This window comes from Mytilus trossulus, chromosome 3 (genome assembly GCF_036588685.1).
Source record: "Mytilus trossulus isolate FHL-02 chromosome 3, PNRI_Mtr1.1.1.hap1, whole genome shotgun sequence".
Classification (NCBI taxonomy): domain Eukaryota; kingdom Metazoa; phylum Mollusca; class Bivalvia; order Mytilida; family Mytilidae; genus Mytilus; species Mytilus trossulus.
Window position 1 is genome coordinate 86,729,887 of NC_086375.1, and position 14,578 is coordinate 86,744,464.

General features: G+C 34.4%; 1 protein-coding gene across 1 annotated transcript in view; it reads right to left on the minus strand.

Moving 5' to 3' along the window:
• The window catches only part of LOC134712725 (sucrase-isomaltase, intestinal-like), a 32,229-nt gene extending 18,605 nt beyond the window's left edge, over positions 1–13,624 (minus strand). Inside the window, exons 1-8 of the mRNA XM_063574562.1 lie at positions 12,961–13,624; positions 5,580–5,796; positions 4,738–4,907; positions 3,532–3,700; positions 2,839–2,935; positions 2,336–2,454; positions 1,751–1,876; positions 1,195–1,326 (exon numbers count right to left, since the gene is read on the minus strand). Coding sequence (XP_063430632.1) covers positions 1,195–1,326; positions 1,751–1,876; positions 2,336–2,454; positions 2,839–2,935; positions 3,532–3,700; positions 4,738–4,907; positions 5,580–5,796; positions 12,961–13,319 — 1,389 coding nt within the window. The 5' untranslated portion in view covers positions 13,320–13,624. The remainder of the gene's footprint in view (positions 1–1,194; positions 1,327–1,750; positions 1,877–2,335; positions 2,455–2,838; positions 2,936–3,531; positions 3,701–4,737; positions 4,908–5,579; positions 5,797–12,960) is intronic.
• Between the last annotated feature and the right edge of the window lie 954 nt (positions 13,625–14,578).

The window sequence follows — 14,578 nt, forward strand, 5'->3', positions numbered from 1 at the left end:
ACAAAACTTTCTAAACCATGGATTTATGAGTTTTGAACAGCGGTATACTACTGTTGCCTTTCTTTATCTAATACTGTTTAAAATCATCGCGCATACTATTGTTTTATACACAAACAAACCATAATAGTTTCCTTATTGCCCGATCTGTTTGCACTATATCAACTAACAAAACGCTTAATTACAGTTTCATTATTGCACATGTCATGCATGCATTATATTACGAACTTAAGGTTAGACACCGCAGCCAAAGAGTCACAACAGTAGAGTTTGGTGATGCAGCCTCCCACATTCTTCACGTGGAATAGATTGATACACTTTAATAGACTTGTATACAGTGATTGTCTAATGTTTTTGCTACAATTTGTGATTTAATTTAGTGCTGTTGAGTGTTGTATAATTTGTGTTATATTATGCTTGCTTGAATCTACAGTTGAATGTGTGTTATAAAAGTAATAAAAATAATCAAGTTCTTTCATAGTTATTTTGTTTTAAAAAAAGAACAGGATTCATGCAAAAATAAGTTATAACATGTTCTAATAAAAAATAACACTGGTCAATTAACAGCTGATTAAAAAATGTTTGTACAGTATAATCCTTTGTTTGCACAAGTTTTCCTCCTATTATTCCCACATGAAATTTTACCTTTTCTTACCAGATTTATAAAAAGTGGGAATAGAGGGAATGAACCATCTGGACTATATAATTGTCATTTTTAACTTTGTTTGGCTTATTTTTCGTAAGAGTTCGGTTTTGACACTAAGTATGGTGACACTGTCCAGTCACTGGTGATTCCTCTTAGCATTACTCATGTTAATATTTAAAACAACATATTCTAGTATGCTTTCATCATTGTTCTTGTCATCCTATACATACAAATAGAAAAAAAACCATTATTGCGTGATCTCATATAGCCCATGCGATAGTCCTATACCAAAAACAGATTAACATATTTAAGTACATTGTAAACTGTGATGTGTCGGTGTCTATAAACTCTACCGACACGTGACTTCTGTCTTTAGATACCAGTATAGTCGTCTGGTCTGTATTTCTACCGATTGTGGGCTAATCCCAATTCAGACATTTTTACTGCTTGTGCCGAAGTTGTATTGCATATGGTTTTAATATTCTAATAAAATGTGACAAGGGGAAATGCAATTCAAAACATCAATTTTTTTTTTTCAATATTCCACTTACCACAATAATGACATATCTTTGCCCATTATGATGAAGTTCATCAACAAATTCAGGAAGATCTTTGAATGTTTTCTTGTCAACGGTAAAATCAAATTTATTAAACATATAGTCAATATCTCCCCATTGCACATCCTGCAAGAGAAAATCATATATATCGGACATTATAGGGTTGTCAGCGTATATTTGTTCCGCCTAACAGAAGTCCCTCTGTGACATAATACATGTTGGAACAAATATTCTGTACCATTTGTTCCAGAATGAACGCTGTTATATTTATTTCAATGCAAATTATATTAAAGAATATTTTAAAGATATTTCTATCTCATGACAGGGTGAAGAGGAAACAAAAGAATTAACCACACTCAAGATCTAGAAATCAGCATAGTTGGACTATTTTTCATGGCTAAAACTCTTGTTTGTGACATAAAATAACAGATGGCTATGTTGATTGAATAAATTATTAAGATACCTTCGAACTTTTTCCTCAATACATCTTTTTGTACTTACAAGATACAAAACAGTTGTTTGAAGTTTTGTTTTAAGTAGTATTTCGTACCTGTGGTATTTCTGCCATTTTGTTTCTTTTTACTACATCTTGCACAACAGTCAAATTTTCATATCCCCATTTACACAGGTGGAATCCTAGTGACCAGTAAGATGGCATTAATGGTTTACCTATAGCCTGATAAATAAACAGTACGATGGCATTAATGGTTCGCCAATAGTCTATTTTATGTACAGTAAGATCGCATTAATGGTTTGCCTTTAGCCTATTCAATATACAGTAAGATCGCATTAATGATTTGCCTATAGCCTTTTTAATGTACAGTAAGATGGCATTAATTATTTTTTCACTCTCTTACCATCATGCAAACAACCTTAAACTTGAAAACCAGCTCAGTGTTATGTTTGTAGAAAAAGCATGGCAAAAGCAACAATTAGGCATAGCACAAAACATCAATTTTTGAATTTCCAAACAACCTTAGCCTGGCTTAGGAGCTTCCATTGCATAGGTTAAAAAAAAAGAAGAAAAAGTTAGATTTCCCAGAAATAACAAACTCTTTCATATATGATAACGAGTGACTTTTATCATACTTTAATTCAATCATGTAGCTATTTCAATGAAGAAAATATGTATTACAGATATGTATTGCTGAACTGCTTCATGTGGAGATGGTCCAAGAAATACGTAGAAATCGAGCACACCACCAATAACTTTCCAAGTTATGGCAGGAAAAGGTTCAGGTTGCAAAACAACATCTGAAACATATAAAAGCAAGTATGCAGCAGTAACCAGTCTTGAGAGTCAAATTATACCAAGCCCTTTGACTTTAGTGCTATCTTATTCTAAATATTTGCATGCTTACATGCTTATTACGAGGGAAAATATTACATGTAGATGACGAAAGTGTTTTCATTATTTCAAAAAGAAAAGTGTGCTATGTTGATTCATAAACACATCAGAATGGAACGAATTTTAAAAGTCATACTTTAATTTGAAACTCTGACAATTGTTTCCAGGTTTCATTACTCCAACACCAACGTTCTATTCGATCATATCAACACATGAGTTCAAGAGATGTAGACAATGCGTCAATTAGACAGCAATCCAAAACGAAAAGAAAAGTGGAGAGTTTAACTTACCCATGGCATGACTATTCTTCAAGAAAACCATATTGGCCTTCCCATCTTCTTCAAGATTAAGATAGACCGGATGTGCTCCGTAAAGATTCCATTCGTCCTTTAAACATTCAATAATAAATAGTTTTAACAACGAAAAAAAAAAATGTTATCAGATTATTATTTTTTTTTTTCATTATTTAAACAAGAGCATGGCTAAGGCGGATTTGACTTTTTTCGTTTGTTTGTTTTTGCCTTTGTTTAATATATAATTCTATTGCATGTTTGTTACAGTTCGGCATTATTCTCGTTTGAATAGAGCCATCGTCAAAACCTAACAGCTATCTATATATGTCATTCAAATTGAGCATACACCCACTACTAACAAGTTCTTTTTAGTCAATGGTTAATATTTTTTTTAATTAATTATTCCTTAATGCACTGTAACAGTTTTCTTTGCTTAGATAATTTTGGCGTGCATTTATGTAATCTAAATTTCGTGTGAAACAATTCACCTGATTTTTTTAAGTATGCTTACATGAAATCATCGTGAAATAAAGGTTGAAAACATCTGTACGAATTTGCCTATGCACAGTCTTTACATTATTTAATGTTGTGACACGAAACATATTGCCACATGTATAAAGTTAAACCATTTATACACCTTTTCGCTATGTGGATTAATTGTTCAATATTTTGAATGTTTATCTACTTTACCACAGGTGCTACATCTCTTGTAAAGATCGGCCATGTTTTCCAGTCCATATCATGTTTAAACCTTCTGTGATTGTGTTCTCCAAAACCATAAACATGTCCGGACGACAATCTGGTGGTCAACTGCATGAATTGGCGGGAAAATATGGTACCTGTCACTGCCGTGTCTATTCTGTAGTAAAAAATGTTTAAAATCGAATTATAGAGTAACGGATTCACCTTAAATTTAAAAAGATTCGTCGATGTCTTTAAAATCAGTTACACTTTATATACTGAATAGAGGAGTTACGGAAATTCAAATTGCACAAGGGCAAGTTTTTTCAGCAACTGATTTAAGAAGCGCTGATTCGACAAAAAATGAAAAGGCACATCACTGGTCTAATTCAAAGTGAGGTCGTTTTTGTCCATCAGGGTCTATAACTGGAACAATACATATTCTTTATTCATGTTTGTACCGTTATTTTTAAACTCGAGTTAGCGTAGTGATGTAATGCGTCTTAGACTAAACATAGCAATTGATGGGATAGCATAGTGATATTTCCACTTATGTATAGCATCTTATAAACTCCCTTATTTAATACTGAGTAGGAATAAACAATTGTGATTTTCTAAAACGGAAAACATTCACGCATCGTTGTCAATTTAATAGAATTTGCTGCTAATGTCATACAAATGAGAGGTTTAGCTAGCTGAAAAAAACAGGTGCAATCCACAATGCATTTTCTACCTTAAAAAAAGCCTGTACCAAGTCAGGAATATGACAGTTGTTATCCATTCTTTTGATATGTTGAAGCTTTTGATTTTTGAATTTTACTCGGAGTTCTGTATTTTTGTGATTTTACTTTTTAGATATTTTTTTTTTATAGAAAATGATTTAAAAGAAACAATCAATTGAGATGTATAGAGAATTTTGATGTCGTTTCTAATCTTACAATAAAAAGAATCATTCCCCGGCAACTGTTTGACAATAAAGAGACACAACTTGTAATTTTCATATGTAAAAAAAACATTATAAGGAATGTTGATTTTCCAAATGCATCATCAAATTCTCAACAAATTTCAACCTGTATATATTTCGTTTACACCTTACATATTCGAAAAATAATTATTTCGATTATTGCCTTCACAAAATTCACAACTGTACATCTCTTGTTAAATGTATTGGTGTTTTAACTTGATGACATTTCACTTTTTGTTTGAAAAACTCACATTTTAGTTTTTACCGTAGAATTTGTAATTCTCTCGACAACAACGCCGAATACTGGTTCTGTAGTAAATGATACGTTGTATAACTTGTGTGAGGAGGTTTTTCTTGGAATGTCCATTGTCAGGGCTTCGTCTGGTATTTCCCAAGCCTTCATAAACTTATCTGGGTACATCTACAAAACATATATGTTCCACGTGTAGGAATTGAATATGAAAGCTTAGAAGAAGTATTTTCAAAACAATTAGCTTTTTATAATAATAAAATGGCATTTAGTAGAAACATATCCTTTTTTTTTTTACATAATGCTTATGATAGACTTGTTTGTGCTGATGTTTTACTACTACATTGATTGAACAAATGCGTCTTTTATTTTCGGGATTTATTAGTTTTGATTTTGATAAATGAATTTACAATCAGTAGAGAAACGAGTAGAAAGGGGAAAAGTTAGATATTTTGGATTGAAAACTATCAGAAAACAATAGCTCTATGACAGGCATTAATGAATATGCTAATTTTCAGAAGAACATGCAGTTTATTCGCATGACTTGTTCTAGGTTGATGGCAGATCTTTGAAAATATTTGATAAACATGTTCTTAATTTTTATACCACCAAATGATTTAGAGTTAAAAATTGTGGTTTTGGAATTTGTCTAGAAGTCACTGTTGAGGGTCGTTTATTGACGTCTATTAGTTCTTTTGACCTCTTCATGGCTTGGTACTTTATATTGTCGTGTTACTGTCTAAATGACGTATTTAAACTTTCACTTTTATTAGAAATGTGCCTATCATTGTTTAAAATAATGCGTTAAACAACAATTTAATCCGGAATAGTAATACGACATACATATATCCGAAGAGCATTTTCGTTGATCATTTCCACTTGCACGTTGATATTGTTATACACATCCATACCATACACCGTGTCTATCCCCGTCTTCTTCAGTCTTGCAGTCCATGTATTCGCTCCTATAGTGACGTCGCCGTCTAGTACATACCCGACTTTGTCTTTATATATACACGCTGGAGTCTTTTCATTTCTGTTGCGACTCTCCCATACACAACTGGATCAAAAATAATACATTGAATAAAAAATATAACTTTAATAGTCACACACAATCATATGGCAAACGTTGAGTTACGTAGATCTAATCATGTTCCTATCTGATCATATATTTTGTACAATTTGAGAGAATTTTTCGTTACGCGTACACATATCCCAATTCTTTTTTTGTTGGTACTAGCGAGTGTGAATCTGATGAGTGAAGCTTTTTTCAATTGATTTTTTTTATATTTTGTTCTCATGATAGTTCTATACCATTACACCACTGTCCCAAGTTAGAGGATTTGTGGATCCTTCAAACGAGTGCAACCCCGCCACAGTATGTATGTGACGCTTATATTATACAGAATTAAAAAAATCATACCATTCTATATTAATAAAGATTTTTTTTATGTGAAAGAAAATATGGAATAATTGCAACGAGACAACTCTCCAAAAGAGACAAAACGACACAGAAATTAATTCTAAGATGTAGTATGAGTGCATATGTTTACCTTAAACCATTTACCATGATGATTTATCAGTAACTAAATTGATTCCTTAATTTAAAATTATAGCGAAATGCCATTTTAAATGGTTCGGTTCGTTCATCAGAAAAATAATTATAACATCAAATAAAAGAGAATTCTAACCTGTTATAAAAATTGTGAAGTTTTAAATTAAAAATGGTAAAGATAGTTAAACAGCCACATAATTCCAAGAATAAAGTTGGAAATTCCAAGATAAGAGTGGGAAATTACAAGATTAAAATTGATAATTCCAAAATTTAAGTTGATAATTCTTAGATTAAAATTGACAATTCAAAGATTTAGTTGAAAATACAAATATTAAATTTGATGATTCCAAGATTTTAGTTGATAATTCCTAGATTAATGTGAACATTTGGATTTTAAAAAAAACGATGGATCTAATATGCTTCCGTACATTTCAGCAAAGAGGTTATATTGATTTCAGTAAATCACTTTGTCATTTGAATACCAACATAAAGGTTGGAAGATAAATCATGGTATAATTTTTTTTTATATTTAAAAGATTATTTGTCGAAATATTTATTAATTTTCAAAATATGACTAAATATTTTTTTTATTTGCATCAAATTAACACTTAATTGTATTTATAAATAACCGATAAAGGGCTTAATTTAGACATCTGTTTATAATTATGCTAATTGGGTTTACTTTGATTAATGAATTGATTGGTGCACCCAAGCCGGGTATGCAATCGTTCAATCAACGTGAACAGCGTGGACTAGGAGAAGTTCAAAAGAACCGACAGATTTGAAGCTCCTATATAGTCACGATTTTTTTTTAAACTTAAACATTTTAGTATTGATATCACAAAGTATTTGTTCAAAATGATGAAATTTGCAGTAACAAGAAAATCCTTACCTCCTGGTTACTTGAGAAGAACCTTGTTGAAGAATTTACACCAGCAAGAATGTAAACAAAACCTATTGAAACGCCGACAATTATCAGATACGAGCTTGGCACTGAATAATAGTGTGACGGTGGATAATTATACTGTTTTGCCTGATAGGCCTACAGTGAAAGATTCATCTTTAGAGAACCAAACTCTTCAAGCCAGAAAGACTTTAAAAGCTTTGAACCGGAATGTTACTGAAACACATTTGTTGACCTTCAATAAAGTAAGCAGTGCTGTACCTTATCGGAGCAAGTCTGATGTAACAGCTAATATGGTCGTGTGGAGCAATCAGATGGCAAGGATTAAAAGGAAGACACAGATGCTGAAACAAAAAGACGTCGAAATTCGTAAAAGATTTGAAGAATTACGGAAAAAAGCAAAGCGTGTTTTCTCTTCTACTGAATCAGACAATGAGAATTTAGATGCAACTCCATGTAAACAGATAAAAGAATACACCGAACTACCAAAACAGCTGACCAAAGTGAAAAGCAGTTCCAAAGTGAAGCGGAGACAAGGAACTCCAAGGAGGATATTTAAAAAGTACAACAGTGCTTCGAATGTGCGAATGTCCGAGTGTGACGTGTATCGTACCAGTAAATCTACTTCTGAACTCCACGAGGCCACTAAAGAGAACAGAAAGCTCAGTCTTCAACCAAATATCAACTTCAGTGAAATGGAAAGTCTTGGATCTCCACTATTAACTATTTACAAGCATGGTAAAAGATGTACACTTTGTTGATCAATACGGTTGTTATGTTGTTTTTGTTATTGACTTGTTAATTCTTTTATAATATAGCTCTATTAAATTGTTATATTGTTTATTTGTTTTTGTTGTTAGTGTGTTACTTCAACACAGCCTCATACACATGTTATGTAATGGTTACGATTCACTGGACTCTAACATTTAAAGTCATCATAATCTAAATATTTTTTTCTATGTGCTTGACAATTTTATATGTGAAAGAAGATATGGGAATAATTGCAACGAGAGAACTCTCTACAAGAGACAAAATGACACATAAATTAATAACTATAGGTCACCGTACGACCTTCAACTATAACCAAAGCCCATGTATTGTTTCTAGTAGTAGTAGCATGCCACTGAAATTTACGAACAAAACCAAAAACAAAACATCTGATGTGCCTTAACTTATGAAATTTGATTAAAATCGTAATATTATACATGCAGACAACAAAAATAAATAAATTTAAAACAAATGAGGATGAGATTTGGGTCATTTTGTTATCTATGGGATGCCATGATTCTCTTGTTTATCAATAAACATTGCACAAAGGGAAACGACCGGGGTGACCTTTGCTTTTTCTGATTTTTATCATTCGTATTTTTTTTGTCCTACGATCCAGATTAACATAACTATACCAATCAGCTATATATTTACCTAATGGTCATGTACCTGTACCAATGCATTGACCTTTTCAGTGAGGTTACAAGGAATATTTCACATACTATTGTCTTTACAGCTCTTACCTCTGTGTTGTGATATATACACTTAATCCTGACTTTACCGTCTGTGTTGTGACATATAGACTGAATCCTGACATACCCGTCTATGTTGTGACATATACACTGAATCCTGACATACCCGTCTATGTTGTGACATGCACACTACATCATGACTTACCCGTCTGTGTTGTGACATATACACTTAATCCTGACTTAACCGTCTGTGTTGTGACATATACACTGAATTCTGACATACCCGTCTATGTTGTGACATGCACACTAAATCATGACTTACCCGTCTGTGTTGACATATACACTAAATCATGACTTACCCGTCTTTGTTGACATATACACTAAATCATGACTTACCCGTCAGTGTTGACATATACACTTAATCCTGACATACCCGTCTATGTTGTGACATGCACAATAAATCATGACTTACCCGTCTGTGTTGTGACATATACACTTAATCCTGACTTAACCGTCTTTGTTGTGACATATACACTTAATCCTGACTTAACCGTCTGTGTTGTGACATATACACTGAATCCTGACATACCCGTCTATGTTGTGACATATACACCGAATCCTGACATACCCGTCTATGTTGTGACATGCACATTAAATCATGACTTACCCGTCTGTGTTGTGACATATACACTTAATCCTGACTTAACCGTCTGTGTTGTGACATATACACTGAATCCTGACATACCCGTCTATGTTGTGACATATACACTGAATTCTGACATACCCGTTTATGTTGTGATATGCACACTAAATCATGACTTACCCGTCTGTGTTTGCATATACACTAAATCATGACTTACCCGTCTGTGTTGACATATACACTAAATCATGACTTACCCGTCAGTGTTGACATATACACTTAATCCTGACTTAACCGTCTGTGTTTTGACATATACACTAAATCATGACTTACCCGTCAGTGTTGTGACATATACACTGAATCCTGACTTACCCGTCTGTGTTGACATATACACTTAATCCTGACTGAACCGTCTGTGTTGTGACATAAACACTGAACCATGACATACCCGTCTGTGTTGTGACATGTACACTGAATCCTGACTTACCCGTTTGTGTTGTGACATATACACTGAATCATGGCTTACCGAGTGTGTTGTGACATTCACACTGAACCATGACATACCCGTCTATGTTGTGACATATACACTGAATCCTGACTTACCCGTCTGTGTTGTGACATATTCACTGAATCCTGACATACCCGTTTATGTTGTGATATGCACACTAAATCATGACTTACCCGTCTGTGTTGACATATACACTTAATCCTGACTGAACCGTCTGTGTTGTGACATAACACTAAATCATGACTTACCCGTCTGTGTTGTGACATATACACTAAATCATGACTTACCCGTCTGTGTTGACATATACACTAAATCCTGACTTACCCGTCTGTGTTGACATATACACTAAATCCTGACTTACCCGTTTATGTTGACATATACACTAAATCCTGACTTACCCGTCTGTGTTGACATATACACTTAATCATGACTTAACCGTCTGTGTTGCGACATATACACTAAATCATGACTTACCCATCTGTGTTGACATATACACTAAATCATGACTTACCCGTCTGTGTTGACATATACACTTAATCATGACTTACCCGTCTATGTTGACATATACACTTAATCCAGACTTACCCAACTGTCGTGTGACATGTATACTTAATCCTGACTTACCCGTCTGTGTTTTGACATATACACTGAATCATGACTTACCGAGTGTGTTGTGAAATTCACACTGAATCATGAAATACCCGTCTATGTTGTGACATATACACTGAATCCTGACTTACCCGTATGTGTTGTGACATATACACTGAATCATGACTTACCGAGTATGTTGCGACATTCAAATGAATCATGACTTACCCGTCTGTGTTGTGACATGCACACTGGATCATGTCTTACCAGACTGTGTTGCGACATATACACTGAATAATGACTCACCCGTCTGTGTTGTGACATAACACTAAATCATGACTTACCCGTCTGTGTTGTGACATATACACTGAATCATGAATTACCCGTCTGTGTTGACATATACACTTAATCCTGACTGAACCGTCTGTGTTGTGACATAAACACTAAATCATGACTTACCCGTCTGTGTTGTGACATATACACTAAATCATGACTTACCCGTCTGTGTTGACATATACACTAAATCCTGACTTACCCGTCTGTGTTGACATATACACTAAATCCTGACTTACCCGTTTATGTTGACATATACACTAAATTCTGACTTACCCGTCTGTGTTGTGACATATACACTAAATCCTGACTTACCCGTCTGTGTTGCGACATATACACTAAATCATGACTTACCCATCTGTGTTGTGACATGCACACTGAATCATGTCTTACCAGACTGTGTTGCGACATATACACTGAATAATGACTCACCCGTCTGTGTTGTGACATATACACTAAATCATGACTTACCCTTCTGTGTTGACATATACACTAAATCCTGACTTACCCGTTTATGTTGACATATACACTAAATCCTGACTTACCCGTCTGTGTTGACATATACACTTAATCATGACTTAACCGTCTGTGTTGCGACATATACACTAAATCATGACTTACCCATCTGTGTTGACATATACACTAAATCATGACTTACCCGTCTGTGTTGACATATACACTTAATCATGACTTACCCGTCTATGTTGACATATACACTTAATCTAGACTTACCCAACTGTCGTGTGAGATGTATACTAAATCCTGACTTACCCGTCTGTGTTTTGACATATAGACTGAATCATGACTTACCGAGTGTGTTGTGATATTCACACTGAATCATGACATACCCGTCTATGTTGTGACATATAAACTGAATTCTGACTTACCCGTATGTGTTGTGACATATACACTGAATCATGACTTACCGAGTATGTTGCGACATTCAAATGAATCATGAATTACCCGTCTGTGTTGTGACACTTACCCGTCTGTGTTGTGACATAAACACTAAATCATGACTTACCCATCTGTGTTGTGACATATACACTAAATCATGACTTACCCGTCTGTGTTGACATATACACTTAATTATGACTTACCCGTCTGTGTTGACATATACACTAAATCCTGACTTACCCATCTGTGTTGTGACATATACACTAAATCATGACTTACCCATCTGTGTTGTGACATATACACTAAATCCTGACTTACCCGTTTATGTTGACATATACACTAAATTCTGACTTACCCGTCTGTGTTGACATATACACTTAATCATGACTTAACCGTCTGTATTGCGACATATACACTTAATCATGACTTACCCGTCTATGTTGTGACATGCACACTAAATCATGACTTACCCGTCTGTGTTGACATATACACTAAATCCTGACTTACCCGTCTGTGTTGACATATACACTTAATCCAGACTTAACCAACTGTCGTGTGACATGTATACTGAATCCTGACTTACCCGTCTGTGTTTTGACATATACACTGAATCATGACTTACCGAGTGTGTTGTGACATTCACACTGAATCATGACATACCCGTCTATGTTGTGACATATACACTGAATCCTGACTTACCCGTATGTGTTGTGACATATACACTGAATCATGACTTACCGAGTATGTTGCGACATTCAAATGAATCATGACTTACCCGTCTGTGTTGTGACATGCACACTGAATCATGTCTTAACAGACTGTGTTGCGACATATACACTGAATAATGACTCACCCGTCTGTGTTGTGACATAACACTAAATCCTGACTACTCGTATGTGTTGTGATCGACACTGTGAAACATGACTACAGTATGTGTATTGACAGATACACTGAATCATGACTGACCCGTCTATGTTGTGAAAAATCATAACTTACCCGTAAGTGTTGTGACAGATACTGTGAAACCTGTCTCACCCGTCTGTTTTGTGACATATTCTGTGAATCATGACTACCCGTATGTGTTGTGATCGACACTGTGAATCATGAGTACCGTATGTATATTGACATATACACTGAATCATGAATACCCGTATGTGTTGTCATCGACACTGTGAATCATGAGAAACGTATGTGTATTGACATATACACTGAATCATGACTACCCGTATGTGTTGTGATCGACACTGTGAATCATGAGTACCCGTATGTGTATTGACAGATACACTGAATCCTGACTTACCCGTATATAGTGTGACAGAAACTGTAAATCCTGACTTACCCGTCTGTGTTGACACATGCATTTCGAGTAATTGGGCTTCTTACTGCACCGTTGACACCACATTCTACGACACTATCACTTCTGCTGTCGACTGTGTTATCTGTTGTCGTCGTCGGTTTTGTTTCTGGAGAAGGAGAACCAGGCGAACTTTTATGATCGTCGATTGTCGTCGTAGGCTGTGGTTTAGGAGTAGGAGATCGAAGTGAATCATTATCCTTTTCACTATTCTGTTGTCGGACTAATGCAACAATAGAAACCACAAGTGCAGCAATTACCAACAGTAATAGTAAACCTCCAAAATATGTATAACGTTTACCGTGAGAACGTTTTGGTTTAACATCGTATTCGTACGACTGCATTTTTGTTCCAGGTAAAGTGAATTACGCAGCAGTTATGTTTAGCTCGGATAGAGAACGACAAACAAGTGATTATACACGGTCAAGTTTACAAAGTTTACAACTTTCAGCAGGATGTATACAAAAGTAGCTGTTTTCTAAAACCACATAGATTTTTATAGATATTGAGGGTAGCGTAGAAAGGTGAAATTACATTATAATCGCACATCTATACGTTCAAAATGTTACATGTCTCATTTTTTTTAAAAACATCCTTAAAATTAACTAAGATGATCCTAGATCGTCAGTCAAAAACGACTTCACTATAACATATTTATATATCACTGACTATAACTGTGTAAAACACTCCCATTAAGAGCCTAAACATAGCTGTTTGTATATACTATACATGCTAGTACTACACATCATATATCAAGATTTAGAGACTTTAAATTCTTGTGTTAATAGGGAGAAAGGTATCTGTAGTATATAAGTGATTATATAAGAGAAATATAAAATGATTACTTCCCATGGGAGAATCATCAGTGACTGCAGGGTCGGGTTTAAAATATAACGACAGAAAGACTTCAAACCAAAAAAATATGTAGGAAAATTAGTTAAACATTTTAAAAGGGTATATTGAGTGCATCGTAGTATCAGAAAATTCCGCCAGTTTTTCAATTTGTGTAATTTTTTTGTAAAACGACACAATTTATATTTCATTCTCTTCGTTTGATTGTTTAGTTTCCTCATAAAATGAGGTTTAATAATATTATAAGTAGTAAAATTGAAAGGTGCTGATCGTTTCGAAGTAATAATGTGATGTGAAATATATCATAAAATAGTTAAAAATAAAAAAATATATATATTCATTTATAGACCACCAAAGACCAAAATGTTTATCAGCCAACTAATATCAAGTACACATATCATTTTCGGAGTGGCTATATGTCCGGCTAGCCGGACGAATAGTGTCAGGGCTATTTGTCCGGCCATTGCAATGCGCATGTCATTATGAGCGTTCGGAAGTGCGTGTAATATTATCTTCTGTGGCACCAGGGGGTCGCGTGTAATCCGACCACTGATTTTCATTTTAAGATCATGGCTGAATATCAATATTAATTTTGTGATAAATTTTGCAGTTTTCGGATTTTTACAATGGAATACGATAGAATGAACTTCAAAGAATGATACAATACTCGCTATATACAGCTGTATAAATGTTGGAAAAGATTTTCAAAGCAAGAGTAATTGAGAAAGGCCTTTAGAATGGCATGGTGTCT